The sequence below is a fragment of the Schistocerca gregaria genome, chromosome 2 (assembly GCF_023897955.1).
Source record: "Schistocerca gregaria isolate iqSchGreg1 chromosome 2, iqSchGreg1.2, whole genome shotgun sequence".
Taxonomy (NCBI): Eukaryota; Metazoa; Arthropoda; class Insecta; order Orthoptera; family Acrididae; genus Schistocerca; species Schistocerca gregaria.
The window spans coordinates 211,768,404-211,785,278 of NC_064921.1; the positions used below are offsets into that span (position 1 = coordinate 211,768,404).

Sequence of the window (16,875 nt, forward strand, 5' to 3'; positions counted from 1 at the left end):
TACAATCCAGCAAATCTGAGCGTAAGAGCATAACAAATGCGTAACGAAATATTGCTTGCTCTCAAATGAAATCCGTGCACATGAATTTAATATCCTGTACTAAATTCCAAATGCAAATTTTTTCCCTTCATGGTTGGTGGCCTACAGCATTAGTTTCTTAGCCTTAGTGCCGATTCAGATGTGAGATGTACTTTGTGTATTTACGGTTTGCTACTCAAATGTTTCCTGTGTATCTGTGTTCCATACTGTCATCTGTGGATTAACTTTTTCATTCACGTTTGCCCGTTAACGTTTGAATACGCCTATATTGGTCACACTGTTTCAAGGATGCGACGATTACTTTAAGGCTAGTGTCGAACCATGGACCTTGCCGTTGGTGGGGAGGCTTGCGTGCCTCAGCGATACAGATGGCCGTACCGTAGGTGCAACCACAACGGAGGGGTATCTGTTGAGAGGCCAGACAAACGTGTGGTTCCTGAAGAGGGGCAGCAGCCTTTTCAGTAGTTGCAGGGGCAACAGTCTGGATGATTGACTGATCTGGCCTTGCAACATTAACCAAAACGGCCTTGCTGTGCTGGTACTGCGAACGGCTGAAAGCAAGGGGAAACTACAGCCGTAATTTTTCCCGAGGACATGCAGCTTTACTGTATGATTAAATGATGAAGGCATCCTCTCGGGTAAAATATTCCGGAGGTAAAATAGTCCCCCATTCGGATCTCCGGGCGGGGACTACTCAGGAGGATGTCGTTATCAGGAGAAAGAAAACTGGCGTTCTACGGATCGGAGCGTGGAATGTCAGATCCCTTAATCGGGCAGGTAGGTTAGAAAATTTAAAAAGGGAAATGGATAGGTTAAAGTTAGATATAGTGGGAATTAGTGAAGTCCGGTGGCAGGAGGAACAAGACTTCTGGTCAGGTGACTACAGGGTTATAAACACAAAATCAAATAGGGGTAATGCAGGAGTAGGTTTAATTATGAATAGGAAAATAGGAATGCGGGTAAGCTACTACAAACAGCATAGTGAACGTATTATTGTGGCCAAGATAGATACGAAGCCCACACCTACTACAGTAGTACAAGTTTATATGCCAACTAGCTCTGCAGATGATGAAGAAATTGAAGAAATGTATGATGAAATAAAAGAAATTATTCACATAGTGAAGGGAGACGAAAATTTAATAGTAATGGGTGACTGGAATTCGAGTGTAGGAAAAGGGAGAGAAGGAAACATAGTAGGTGAATATGGATTGGGGCTAAGAAATGAAAGAGGAAGCCGCCTAGTAGAATTTTGCACAGAGCACAACTTAATCATAGCTAACACTTGGTTTAATAATCATGAAAGAAGGTTGTATACGTGGAAGAACCCTGGAGATACTAAAAGGTATCAGATAGATTATATAATGGTAAGACAGAGATTTAGGAACCAGGTTTTAAGTTGTAAGACATTTCCAGGGGCAGATGTGGACTCTGACCACAATCTATTGGTTATGACCTGTAGATTAAAACTGAAGAAACTGCAAAAATGTGAGAAATTAAAGAGATGGGACCTGGATAAACTGAAAGAACCAGAGGTTGTACAGAGTTTCAGAGAGAGCATAAGGGAACAATTGACAGGAATAGGGGAAAGAAATACAGTAGAAGAAGAATGGGTAGCTCTGAGGGATGTAGCAGTGAAGGCAGCAGAGGATAAAGTAGGTACAAAGACGAGGGCTGCTAGAAATCCTTGGGTAACAGAAGAAATATTGAATTTAATTGATGAAAGGAGAAAATATAAAAATGCAGTAAATGAAGCAGGCAAAAAGGAATACAAACGTCTCAAAAATGAGATCGACAGGAAGTGCAAAATGGCTAAGCAGGGATGGCTAGAGGACAAATGTAAGGATGTAGAAGCTTATCTCACTAGGGGTAAGATAGATACTGCCTACAGGAAAATTAAAGAGACCTTTGGAGAGAAGAGAACCACGTGTATGAATATCAAGAGCTCAGATGGCAGCCCAGTTCTAAGCAAAGAAGGGAAGGCAGAAAGGTGGAAGGAGTATATAGAAGGTTTATACAAGGGCGATGTACTTGAGGACAATATTATGGAAATAGAAGAGGATGTAGATGAAGACGAAATGGGAGATACAATACTGCGTGAAGAGTTTGACAGAGCACTGAAAGACCTGAGTCGAAACAAGGCCCCCGGAGTAGACAACATTCCATTAGAACTACTGACGGCCTTGGGAGAGCCAGTCATGACAAAACTCTACCAGCTGGTGAGCAAGATGTATGAGACAGGCCAAATACCCTCAGACTTCAAGAAGAATATAATAATTCCAATCCCAAAGAAAGCAGGTGCTGACAGATGTGAAAATTACCGAACTATCAGTTTAATAAGCCACGGATGCAAAATACTAACGCGAATTCTTTACAGACGAATGGAAAAACTGGTAGATGCAGACCTCGGGGAGGATCAGTTTGGATTCCGTCGAAATGTTGGAACACGTGAGGCAATACTGACCTTACGACTTATCTTAGAAGAAAGATTAAGAAAAGGCAAACCTACGTTTCTAGCATTTGTAGACTTAGAGAAAGCTTTTGACAATGTTGACTGGAATACTCTTTTTCAAATTCTAAAGGTGGCAGGGGTAAAATACAGGGAGCGAAAGGCTATTTATAATTTGTACAGAAACCAGATGGCAGTAATAAGAGTCGAGGGGCATGAAAGGGAAGCACTGGTTGGGAAAGGAGTGAGACAGGGTTGTAGCCTCTCCCCAATGTTATTCAATCTGTATATTGAGCAAGCAGTAAAGGAAACAAAAGAAAAATTTGGAGTAGGTATTAAAATTCATGGAGACGAAGTAAAAACTTTGAGGTTCGCCGATGACATTGTAATTCTGTCAGAGACGGCAAAGGACTTGGAAGAGCAGTTGAACGGAATGGACAGTGTCTTGAAAGGAGGATATACGATGAACATTAACAAAAGCAAAACGAGGATAATGGAATGTAGTCAAATTAAATCGGGTGATGCTGAGGGAATTAGATTAGGAAATGAGACACTTAAAGTAGTAAAGGAGTTTTGCTATTTAGGAAGTAAAATAACTGATGATGGTCGAAGTAGAGAGGATATAAAATGTAGACTGGCAATGGCAAGGAAAGCGTTTCTGAAGAAGAGAAATTTGTTAACATCAAATATAGATTTATGTATCAGGAAGTCGTTACTGAAAGTATTTGTTTGGAGTGTAGCCATGTATGGAAGTGAAACATGGACGATAAATAGTTTGGACAAGAAGAGAATAGAAGCTTTCGAAATGTGGTGCTACAGAAGAATACTGAAGATAAGGTGGATAGATCACGTAACTAATGAGGAGGTATTGAATAGGATTGGGGAGAAGAGAAGTTTGTGGCACAACTTGACTAGAAGAAGGGATCGGTTGGTAGGACATGTTTTGAGGCATCAAGGGATCACAAATTTAGCATTGGAGGGCAGCGTGGAGGGTAAAAATCGTAGAGGTAGACCGAGAGATCAGTACACTAAGCAGATTCAGAAGGATGTAGGTTGCAGTAGGTACTGGGAGATGAAGCAGCTTGCACAGGATAGAGTAGCATGGAGAGCTGCATCAAACCAGTCTCAGGACTGAAGACAACAACAACAAACAGTGTCGCACTGACTTTATGAGTTACTTCGTATCTGCATGTTCACCTCCCGGTTAAAGATATTTACATACCTAATATCTGACATGTTTTCCTTTATTTGTACTTGGTTGACGTTTAACGTCCTTTCTATGAATCTATTCTGGTGGTTCAGAGCACTATGCCCATTTCATTGAATTATTTATATTGTGCAGTTACTGACAGCTTTCCTTTAAGACCTTTGATGGTTATTAGCAATTATGGTTATTTTTGCACTGCGATTAATAATTTTTTTTCTTTATTTCTAATACGTATATCGTTTCTTATAATTTTACGTTAGATGACTGGAGGTATTCATCACGTTCATTCTACGTATAAAATATAAAAATATATCCTTGTCGCTTATATCCCCACATCTTTGTAGACAATGGATATATACGACTAATGTTTACATGACATAGACACTACTGTTTTATAGTGACTTACGTTGGGTGACTGATGTTCTTGCTTTATGTATGCATATCATATTGTACGTTTATGGTATGTCTTCCAGTATAATCTGAGACTTTATTTTATTACTAGTTTCATTTAACTATATACATTAATATGTACCCTTTGTTTCGTTCATATATGGAGTTACATTTATGATACCGTTATGGTACTGCTTTCATATAGAGGAACGCAAACCAAAACGTACACCCTTCAGTAGTAATTAACGCCTGACCAAGGACCAGCAATGGTTGTGCCTGAGAAGTATAAATCATGGAAGGAACGACCAAGATGGTTTAACTGGACATCATTCACAAAGACATTTTATTAACACATTTATTATAAACTGATATTAGTAAATTGAACTTTAAAGTGCAGTAAAAGTCTTGTTTTAATAATGGCAAGTATTAAAAAGAGGAAAAAAGCGGTCAGACAGTAGTTTAAATTAAAACAGTAAAATAAACCCATACAATGACCAGCAACTAGATTACCGTTTCCTGTTGTTCGGAGACATCTTTACCTTCGGGACAAGGCGGTAGATCAAAGTCAAAACATGAAATCGGGCACCCACGGAACATTAAAGCAACAAAATTACAGTAGTTACAGCAGTTAACGTTAAGACTACAATAAGAACACAATACAAATGAGTAACGGAGGTTAATGAGGCTGCGCTTGTGGGTGCGTCCAGAAGCGTTCATTCAACGGCCAACCCGAGTAGACGAGGACCACACCGTCCGGTACAACCGCCGGGCCACACTCACCCAGAGAACGTCAAGACGTGGGACAAGCAACAGCCCAAATAGGACGTTCACACGAACACCGAGCCCAAAGCAGCGACAAACGAAATTACTGTTGAAGTGTATAGCACACACACACACACACACACACACACACACACACACACACACACACACACACACACACCAGTTACTTTTTATGCAGATGAAATTAAGGATGATTCACCGCACAGATGACCATATAACTAAGTGACGCACCATAACCTGCATAGACATAAAGAGTAGTGTGACCTTCCCTCTCTTGCTCCGTTATCGTAAGTTTTCTTTTTTTTCTCCTCGGCTTTCCAAGCCCTCTTCATTCTTCCTTCCTATATCTCAGGGTTTTCGAACAAAGGGAGGGAGAATGGGGGACATATCTGGACGATCACGATGACGTAGTGCTATGTGTGTCACCCTTATCTCCGTTTTCGGAAGACTGATGACTAAAGCTGAAACATTTCTCTAAAAACGTAAGTGCCCTCTTGTTCCAAAGGCGAAAAGTGTAGTGTAGACTATAATTTTTATCGACCTTCTAAACTGAAGGAACACGACACGGCTCATAAAGTTCGAAATTCGGATGAAGTTTATTGATGCCAAGGAGCTGAAACAAAACTCATCCGTTCCAAATGTCATTCACAACGAGAGTAGTTAATTTTCTGGTGTGCGTGTAGTGGTCACGAATGATTGAAGAGAACGTTCCGGTAATTCCATTACAATCTGTTTATTGGTTGCTAACCAACGTAGCAATCAATTTAATATTCCGTGATTAATATATGTCGTATTCCGACAGTAAATCAAACCCCATTTACTGTAAGCACCAAGAACCATTACTATAACCTCCAATAATTCTGTCATAATTACTACCATGTTAATGTCAAGAAATTACCGGAAGTATCAGTTAATCCCTCACGCGACCATAACGCGAGATAGCCTACCGTGTATCTCAAACATCGCGCACTTATTTCTAAGTCCGCGTGTGACCTGTGTATAACAAAGTTTGGTCGTGGCTCTCTAGAATGTTCTCCAACCCAACTCCGGATTATGGATTATCAGTTTTAGGTCAATTCTATAAAATTAAGGAGGACCCGCACTCGATTACAACTTGTACGCTCATTTGAGCAACTCAGAAGTTATCTTTTTCAAAGAAAACAAATCACACTTAGCACGGCTTTGTGATCCGTTTTGTCAAAAAACTCATTAACTATTGATTCTTATACAGTGTCAATCGCTCAGCAAAGATTGCGGTACAAAAAAATTTCGACTTGTGATGACGTCATGCTTTACTACCTGTTTTGACTCTCCTACTCTCACGTGACGCAAAGTATATCCGACTTTAATGGACATCCCGATAAGATTATTGCTTAAAGATTTCGTGAGCTACTCGGACGATTACCCATGTAATGCTACAGTAGCCTACAAGAATTTTCCAGCAATAAAGCAGCCTGCAAATATGTATACATCTCCCAATTCAGGAGAAACTTATTTTGAACTACTGTGCTTATAAGCAAATGATAACTTGCTTATACTTATTTTAAAAGTATCAGCAAGATTAATAACAAATATAGCACAAGTAGCTTTCAGACAGTACATCTACATCTATCTACATCCATACATAGAGACACTTTAAAGCTCGTGACGAACAGCAAAACAAATTGCTCAGTAATTACAACAAATTTCTGACCTCACCTCGACAAAGAAGTAGTCTAGCCTGTAATATAAAATATTGTCCTGTCCTTAAGTAAGGCAGGGTGCATTTTGATGACTGATAACCACATGGAACTTAAATTTTACGGAATTTACTTAGTATTAAAACTGAGAGTTTCATGGGGTACCGGATCACCAAAGCGACAAGCATGACGCAAAATAGATAACTAGCAAGTGTAATTGCTAAATGATTTCGAACAGTCACACCTGCCAAAGGCGGCCGAAAGCAGCAATACAATAGCAGCGGGCTGTTGTGACCGGAAAGACTCAGTCAGTTTCCTGACCTACAGCTTTACGTCCGCTGCTGAAAACTTCGGGTTGAGCTAGTACGAGATTCCCCTCCCCCCCCCCCCCCCCCCCCCCCCCCCCGGGTTGTGCAGAAATGCCAGACCTCGAGCATAAGGTAGCCAACTAACGCGACACAGTCGCGACCCGGTCCGCGACTCGGTCAGCAAGCTTCCAGGTACGGACTCGTCGGCCGCCAACGCCGTGCACTCTTTAAACGCTCGCTGCCACAAACCCAGGGACTGTCCACAGTCCAAGCGCTCCTCCTCACTGTTTCCCCCGCCAATTTCAAAACCAAACCCGGCCAAGGAGGCGAGCCCGTGAAGCTAAGACAATAGCAAGGATTTCAAAATAAGAATCGATAGCAATATGCTAGACACCAGCTCCAATTATTTGGAAAATATCTGTCCTTTAAATAAACATATCTTAACGATGGAAAATGGCAAATGCTTAAACCTATGACTAATTCTCTATGCGATCTGAAAGGAACAGTAATAGAACAGTGCAACTGCGATCAAAGTCAGAAATCAATCAAAAATAAAGCTCAAATGAAAACTGACACAAAAATACCTCAGGCTAATATTAAATTGGCAGTCAACTAAAAACAGCACGAAGTATGCAATTTAAACTATATAGGGAAAGTGCTACACTGTGCTGGGACAGATACTACAAGGGTTGCGCAGAAAGTAATGAACCGAATTTTATTCCTCAGCCGGAACCAATGCTACGAACGCGAAACGTTACGTATCTATTCTTTGAAGTCTCCTGAGTGAGCGCACCAAGATTCCGCCACTTCCAACAGATAGCGCAGCCGCAGGGCAGTTTCAAAATGGCTTCTGTAGGTGATGTACGTTACAAGCTACGTGCCGTCATTCAATTTCTCACTACAGAGGAAGAAACAGTGGGGAATATTCACAAATGCTTGCACAAAGACTATGGAGCATCTGCTCTCGACAGAAGTACAGTTAGTCGCTGACCACAGAGGGTGATATCATCAGAAGGCGTTTCGGGGGTGCTCCACGATTTGCGGCTGTCGGTGAGACCATCCACGGCTGTCACATCTGACATGTTGCAGCCAGCTTATGTAGTCATTGGCGAGGACAGACGCATTACGACTCGGCATTTGGGGCTGCATCCATTAATCTGCAATGGAAGTGGGTATGCAATTATCCGCACTCTTGGATACTCAAAAGTCTGTACAAGATGGGTCCCGCGTTGTCTAACGGTGGATAACTAACTGCACAGAAAAACATTTGTCTTGATTTGTTGCAACGTTATGAAGATGAGTGGGAGGCCTTCTTGTCTCGGATTGTGACAGCTGATGAAATCTAGGTTCACCATTTTGACCCCGAAACAAAAGGACAGTAGATGCAATCCCGCCATTCCCACTCCCTACAGAAAAAACATTCAAAGCAACTGCTTCTCCCGGTAAGGTCATGATCATTTCGTTCTGGGGCTGTGAAGGTGTGATTCTCATTGATGTGATGCCGAGAGGCAGTACCATTAATTCAGCCGGCCTGTGTGGCCGAGTGGGTCTAGGCGCTTCAGTCTGGAACCGCGCGACCGCTACGGTCGCAGGTTCAAATGCTGCCTAGGGCATTGATGTCTCCGATGTCCTTAGGTTAGTTAGGTTTAAGTAGTTCTAAGTTCTTGGGGACTGATGACCTCAGATATTAAGTCCCACAGTGCTCAGAACAATTTTGAACCATTAATTCAGAAGCATGTGGCAACACACAAACAAAACTGAAGACGCGTTTCCGGTGACTTCGAGTCCACAGCAACCCAGGAAATGTTTTGCTGCAACACGGTATCGCTCGGCCCCTGAAAAGTCTGAGGACTGCTGAACACATCGGAAAACAGGTTTGGACAGCATTACCTCTGTCCACCCTACAGCCCCGACCTAGCCCCCTCGTACTTTCACTTGTTGGGGCCATTATAGGATGCCATTCGTTGACATTTTGAGGGCAATGAGGAGATGATACACACAATGAAGCTCCGCCACGAGGAAAAGTATTGATACCGACAGGGCATACATGTCCGTGTTTCGCGCTTTAGGAAAGCCATAGAACAGGATGGAGGTTACGTGGAAAAATAGGGTGTGTACATAAAACATCATTCTTTCGTGTGTGTAATTCCCATTACGTTCTGGAAAGAGTTGTTGATAAAAAAATACGGTGCATTACCTTCTTGGCAGCCCTCATAGACAGGTCTAGAAAAATCAAACAATAGGCCACCAATAAGATATAAGAAGATCACACATTTGAACAAAACTATCAGTAATATGAGGAGCGACGAAAACGTTTCCTTTCGATGGCGGTGCTTAGCGCATCTACAACGTAGCACGACTTCGATTTGGGTATATAAGCACCGACATATAGACAAGACATTTGTGCGTTTCCGAAGCGCGTACGGTAAATGCAGAAACGTGAACTATGGCGACGTTATTACCGAATGCGTCCAAACGGATGCAATATGCTGCCATTATTTTCTTCGTTGCCGGAGGACGAACACTGGTAGACATCCGAGCAAAATGGCCATTGTATATGGTACAGCCTGTATGTCGAAAATCTCATTTGTGGAATACTGCGCCAAGTTCTGTACTGGTCGCTGTTAGAATGAAAACTGTAGCAGAGTTTCGACGCCAACTTCATCCTTGTCGGACAAGTGAGAGGTACGCGAGTATGCCCCCAACAGTTCGATATGTCCCAACGGGATTATCTCGCCTTCGGCCAATTTAAGGAAGGCCTTGGAGGGTTTGTGGTTCAGATCGGACGAGGATGTGCAGCAAGTGGTTAGGGAGTTCCTCACTCAGGAGTACAGGATCTCTTACCAAATGGGTGTTTTCAACATGCTGCGTCAGTGGGACGATTGCTCCAATGTTAACGGCGACTTTTTCTGATTGACATACCGATACTGGATTGTACGGACCTCAAAAGGAAACGTTTCGAACGCCCATTGTGCAATGACGGAAGAAAATCTCAACTCCAAGAAGGAATTAGGTGACATAATCGAAAGTTGACGGGCGTGTTAGTATACCTGAATGATGACGTATATTCAAGTTTGCTGCAAGTCGCAAAAGAGTGGGGCTAGACGCTGTAACGATCGCGAACGATAGTTACCCCTGCGACTGGAAGTGTTGACTTGAAATTAGTCAAGAATACCTTTAAGGCGACAAACACGACTCACTGAGTTTAAACGAGATCGTGTAATAGAGCTACAAGAATCTCAATGTTCATAAAATGGCTCTGAGCACTATGGGACTTAACGTCTGAGGTCATCAGTCCCTTAGAACTTAGAACTACTTAAACCTAACTGACCTAAGGGCATCACACACATCAATGCCCGAGGCAGGATTCGAACCAGGGACCATAGCGGTCGCGCGGTTCCTGACTGAAGCGCCCAGGCCACCTTAGGCTCCCTGACTGCAAAAGTATACGTCAGTCTGGTGATTCGACCTACTGTGCTGCCATTTACGAAGAGCAATCATGGGGGTGCTTTCCATGAGTGTAACCCTCGCCCACATAAGGCTGCTGTAACCCAACATGCTCTACAGAGTGTCGGCATGTTGCCTCGGCCTGCTCGATCACCAGATCGGTGTCCAATCGAGCACATGGACAAATGCAGTCCCGAAATTTGATTTTCTACATTCATTAGTTCTTGTCTTGCGATTTTCATCTATCAGTGTATAAGACAACCTCTCGGACTAATTCACATAAATCTTCAACAATTGAAACGTATTTCAATTGTAGACACTTAGATCTTGCAGTAGCCCCACTGTTAAGACAACAGTACACAGCGAATACTAAACCTCCAATCAGCCAAGCACAGACGGCACAAAACACTACCTGTGTACCACCACTCAAGAACACACATTCAGGGTAACATCCACGCATGCATCTCCAACATTGCAACATCTGGAGCGAAGACGTCAGTCACCTCCCTTCCACCGGGAAGAGAAATAAGAACCTATATCCGCACGCTGATAACGAGTTAGACTAACGCTAGCTCAGGCCTGGACTCGACCAAGTTGCCCCATTGCTGGCCATGCTACCTTGAGGCTCCCCGTACTGCCCACACCGCTTTGTCCTTCCTCGCTAGCTGACTTGTGGCAGTGATGTCGCCAGACTGCTGTGATTCAGGTGACCACCGACAAGAAACTGCTATACACGCCCATTTTACCGGGCGGAAATTCAGCGTGCCCTAATTCAAGTCCCAACTGTGTGCTTTTTTTTTCTTTGTGTTTTAGGCCACTGTCAGTTGTAAATTGCTTTAATACACAGCCTGACAAAAGAAGTTAATTACCTAGGAAAGGAGAAGGAAACGAAATGAAATTTCATGGTTTGAGAGGGTATGTAATGGTGCTTCAACATTTCAGAATCGAGTCCAATTCACAAAGAACAAGGCAGTATCAGCACATTTACCGGTTTGATGTTGCACGCTCTGTGGTTTGGATGTATGCATTGATTCTATTGCTACAGGTGTCGTAGAAACCTTGACTCTTCTCTCTCCCTAGCTAACTGGATAACAACTGCGTTATATCGTTCTTGGTAATCCAGGATACTGCACTGGTACGAAGTTGACATCCGAGCTGGTCGCAGACGTGTTATTTGGGGAGATATGTGGGGGTCTTTCTAACCACGGCAGTAGCTCACAATTATGCAGAGCGTTCACAGAAGCCCGTTCGACGCGTGGGCGAGCATTGTCCAGTTGAAAAATAGCACAACGGTTGTGTCACATGAGAGATCAAACACGAGGATGTGGTGTGTCTGTGACGAACTCTTGTTTAGTCAGAGGTTTCTGGTTGTGTATCAGCCGTTGCCTGAGGTTATATTCGATGGCTCCCCAAACCACGACCCCAGGAGCAACACTCCAGTGCCTCTCCAGAATATTGGAAGGATGGAGGACCTCCACAGTTCGCCAACATACCAGCCGACTATGGTCATCCAGGGTAGTACCAAATTCATCGTTCACGTCGATGTGACGCCATGAATAATGAGCAGATGTTTCCCGTCATGGCACCACTGTAAACGTAACTGTTTCTCGTGTGGTGTTAGCAGTAATTCCTTAGCCCGGCAGCTGCTTCTCTCTGACCGTTGGTGAGAGATAACACAATGTTCAAGTGTGTCCAGTTTTGTCTTCACGTGCCAGCTGCAGATGTGAAGTTAGTACGATGTTCGTGGTGCATAATACGACGATACTCGCTTGTAGTGGCAAGACTTGGTCGATCGCAACCTAGGTGACGGATGTTTACTTATTTCCTATTCTCTTCAAATTTGTTACCTAGGTACAGGAAAAGCCAAATTTTCCATCTGGTACTGAGGCACAACACACGATTCGCAGCGGCTGTGCTGCTACGCCACCCAAGGCGTTATAGATATGGAGATAACTGTCAGGGCTTCAATAAACTCTTTCTGCACCTTCTCGCTACTCATCTCTTCACTGGTTCCTGAAGATTGTAGGTGAACCTTCTGCCGTGATGCTACTCGTTGTCGTGCCACAGCAAGTCATTGCGTATTATAGACAGTTGTGCTATCAGAGCCAAGACAGCCCATCTGATTTCGATAGAGCCGTCTCTCGCCACTGTGGGCCCGCGACGCATCGTACAGACTTACAAACAGCGCATGCGCAGCGCCAACTGAACACACGATGCATGTTCGGCGTGGTCTTAAATATGTGAGCTCAGGGCCTTTCCTGTCAATTTTTACCTGAAGATGTCCAGGAGACTTTGCCGAAATATCCTGGCAGCAATTTGCAGACATCCGGCAATTCGCCCGAAATTATATGAAACATACGTTTATTTTTTGCCACTTTGGGGAATAAACTACTTATTCCGTATCCTATAATTCACGTAATTTCGAGTATCCTTCTGTAACACCCATTTCAGACGCTTTGTTTCTCTTCTTTTCGGATTTTCGCACAATCCATGATTTTTTACTAATTTAAGCCTCGGGTTAAGGCCGATGTGTGGTACTAGCAGAATTCTCTTGTCCTTTTTGCTTGCATCAATCCACTTTTTCTGCCCTCTTTCCTTCGTTCGTAATGTGTCATTTTGCTTCCAAGATAGCAGAATACCTCAACTTGGACATTGCCAATCCCATTTCTGCTACTCCTCATCACTTCCCTCTTTCTTAGTTGAAACGCAAATCAGTATTCTGTATTTTATATACTGTTCAATCCATTCATCGCATCCTGTAATTCTTTTTTAGTTTCAGTGAGGACAGCAGTATCGTTAGGAAATCATTTCTGTCATTGCTTCTTCGATGTAACTTACGGGTTGAATAGTAGCAGCGAAAGACTACATCTACGTCTTACATGGTTCTTGGTGTTCCATTTTTATTGTTCTTTCTTCGTTCTTGTATCTATTGTACATTACCCGTCTTTGCTCGTACCATACTCCTGTTTATCCAATAACTTTGAAAATCTTTCATCATTTTACCTAGTCGAACGGTTTTTCTCCGTGGAAATTGCTACAAACGTGACCTACACCTCCATTACCAATCGCAACACCAGAACTGCCTCTGTGGCGTCCTTACCTTCTGGAAGCTAAACCAGTCGCCACGTAATGGATACTCGACTTTCTTTTCTATTTTTCTGTGTATCACCCTTCTCAACACCTTCGATGCTTGAGGCAATAGGCTGATTTTGCGACAGTCTCTCTCTTAATTGTACTTTGCTTCGTGATTGTTTGGATGATATTGTCCCAAACGTTTCAGGGTATGTCTCTAGCCTCAGAGATTGTACACTCCAAGTTGAATAGTTGCTTGGTTGTCACTTTCTTCAATGATTTCAGAAATTCCGAAGGAAAGTAATTTATCCCTTGTGCCTTATTAGTTTCTAATTGTTCCATAGATCCATTAAATTCCAACGCAGGATTCTCTATCTCTTCGACATTCATTCCCATTTCTTCCGTAATCACGTTACGAGACACATGCTACCCCTTGTAGTTAGGTGGTGCAGATGCTTCCAGGATGGCGAATGGTGATGAGCTAAGTGGCAGGGTGCATCATTGTCAAGAACTCGGGTCTAAACAGAAACGGATTTCCTCGTAGACTGGGGTTTCATGATCGAGCAGGCAGCAGATATAATGAAACAATACTGGTACAGTTTTCATTTTACACGAAACTTTTGAAAATGAAAAAGGTCGCCTTCCGCTGAGTTCCGCGCCTGATCACGTGCACAGAAAAGCTCACCAAACTGAGGCAGGACCAGTAATGTTGCAACCGTATCAGGACAATCCAGACGACTTCATTAGTTGCCTAATCACTGGAGAGAATACTGGGTGTATGAATATAACGTTTTACACAAAGTGGCGCAGCAAGCAGTGGAAACATATGAATTCATCACCGCCAAAGGAGGCGAAGGTGGTGCTTACTGTACTACGTAGCTGCCGGCCGGAGTGGCGTACGGTTCCAGGAGCTACAGTCTGGAACCGAGCGACCGCTACGGTCGCAGCTGCGAATCCTGCCTCGGACATGGATGTGTATGATGTCCTTAGGTTAGTTAGGTTTAATTAGTTCTAAGTTCTAGGCGACTGATGACCTCAGAAGTTAGGTCGCATAGTGCTCAGAGCCATTTGTACTACGTAGCTGTCACAGACTTTTAAGAGTGTACGAGGGGGGAAGCTAGCAATGGCCCTGTTCTTGTTTCAAAACTTCACTTCCACCAACTTCCAGCTATTTTTGCTCAGGAGACTGTCAAACATGTTGCTTCTATGGGCAACAAAATGTTGCCTCTGCCCCATTTTCTCGACACGTGTCAGAGCTGGATGAAGATGTGGAAAGACAGTGAGAAATGCGTTATGTAAAGACAACGAGAAATGCATGCTTGCTGATAAATGCAGACGCTAGCCAAGCCAGCAAGATGCAGTGATGTGTTGGCCATGATTGGCACTTATGTATGTCGTCAATTCGTTGTAAGTCGCGATTACAAATTGTTATGTGTAGTTGTCTGGGAATTATGTCGGAGTAAGTGATACATGCAGTGGGCAAATTGGTGGTGCTCGTTTGGCAGGTGTCTCTGTAACCTAGGTAGCAGACGTGTTGCAACGGGTCTAAGATTTATACCGCTACTCACATACTTGTGGTCCTGTTCCCTCACTTGTACCTTCGTTAACAGTAGTCAGTTTTACGGAAACCTAGAAACAGAGAATCCGCCGGTTGCTCTTCATCCACAATTTGCTGGATCTCATGTGCGAAGATGGCAAGCCAATTTTCGCAGGAGTGACGCTTTCTAAAACTGTGCTGATTTCTGGACAGAAGTTTTCCCCCATAAAGGAAATTTATTACATTCTGAGAAATCTATGTTAAAGAGATTGCTCTGTAATTTTTTGTGGGTCCGTTCGTTTCCCTCTCATATATCCAGGAATCACCCCCACTTTTTCCAGTCACTTGGGACATTGCGCTGGGCGAGACATTCGCAATAAATACAAGATAAGTAAGCGGCCAATGCTGCAGAATACCAATGGTAAAATTAAAGTCCAGTTCCATTAGTACATGACAACTTATTTAAAGTCATTCTTAAGGTGCTACAATTCTTAATTTATTTATTATAAATTTAAATTTAATTCATTGCGTTCATTATTATTTATCACTATGCTTCATTCAAGTAATGTTTTTAAATATATCATGATTTTTATTTAAACTAGCTCAAAATTTATAAAATTTGAATTTGGTATGTATGTTTAGAAAACATAGCAAAAGGGTAGTTTTACACTGTAGAGGGGGAGGACGCAGCATTAGCATATCTGCCAGCCGCGTTGGATCACCTCGGTGCTGTTTTGTGTGAAACCTTACTGCCTTTGTTGTGTGTTGTACAGTTTGGCGCAGTGTGTGTTCCACGCAGCGACTTTGTCACATGCCCCCTTTGTTTTAGAGGCTGGCGGACGGGTGGCGGTAGAACAGTTGTCTCGTTGTGTGCAGGTGGTCGCTTCTCCGTGTTCCCCACCGGCGAGCTGCACGTCCGCTCCGCCACAGAGGAGGACGCGCGCGCCGGGCCCTACCGCTGCCGCACCGCGCATGCGCTCTCCGGACACGCTGCCGTCAGCTCCACCGCCGGCAGGTACGCAACCCGCAACACTGCGCCTGTACTAAGCCCACAGCACTCCTTGGAAACACAACACTCATATCGTCTCTAGCCTCGATAACAGGGACGTGCGATGTTAGCATATCATTTGTGATGATTAAGATTACGTCATAATAGTGTAAATATCTCTGATACATAATAATAAATGCCAAATAATAGCTGTTTTCATTTATAGAACGACACAAAAAATAACATACAAATGCATCTGATACAGCATTTATTAATTAATAAATATAGCAACATTTGACATTACATATTTCATAAGGTTTTGAATGCTCACAGTAAAAACAAAATTTTTAACAACATTTTCCCCATAGGTCTCTAGCATTGTTGAAATTGTCCACGTCCTGGTCTTGATAACAATCATTCAGTAGCTGAAGATTTGCCTTCACAGTTTCGATATTTAAGTGCAAATTTTTCATAGCTTTTCTTACATTTCTGTAGTACAAATGCAGTTATTTAATACTGCTAATGATACTGTATATGGTGTAAAAGGCGATCCTACTAGTAACAGACGACGAAAGGCAGATCCGTTCTTGTTCTAGTTGGAAAATTATTCTTTGCTTTGGCTATTTTATAGTGTTCACTCCACAAATAAAATTTGATTTCTCTGTTTTACTAAAATATATCAATGTGACACGCAACTTGCTTGACATAACGAGAGGATGATCTCGATGAACATTAACGACATTAGACCATGCTTAACCACAAAAACAACACAATGGCCTTATTTTAGTTCACAAATATTGTTATGTTTCTCCACATCGTTGGCGAAGCTCCAAAAAACGGTAAATATGTTGCACTGGTGCCATTATTAGACAAGTTCAGAAAAAAAAGTAAATACAGAAAACATTATTGACGGTGACAATGTGTAGCCTGGTTTTGTTGCTGACGTCATAGGCTGCTATTATGATTTTTCAGGGACTTC

At 42.8% G+C, this 16,875-nt stretch overlaps 1 protein-coding gene across 1 annotated transcript in view; it reads left to right on the forward strand.

Annotated features, from left to right (window-relative positions):
• The window catches only part of LOC126335702 (Down syndrome cell adhesion molecule-like protein Dscam2), a 1,471,118-nt gene that overhangs the window by 771,472 nt on the left and 682,771 nt on the right, over positions 1-16,875 (forward strand). The window contains exon 7 of the mRNA XM_049999160.1: positions 15,785-15,923. Coding sequence (XP_049855117.1) covers positions 15,785-15,923 — 139 coding nt within the window. The remainder of the gene's footprint in view (positions 1-15,784; positions 15,924-16,875) is intronic.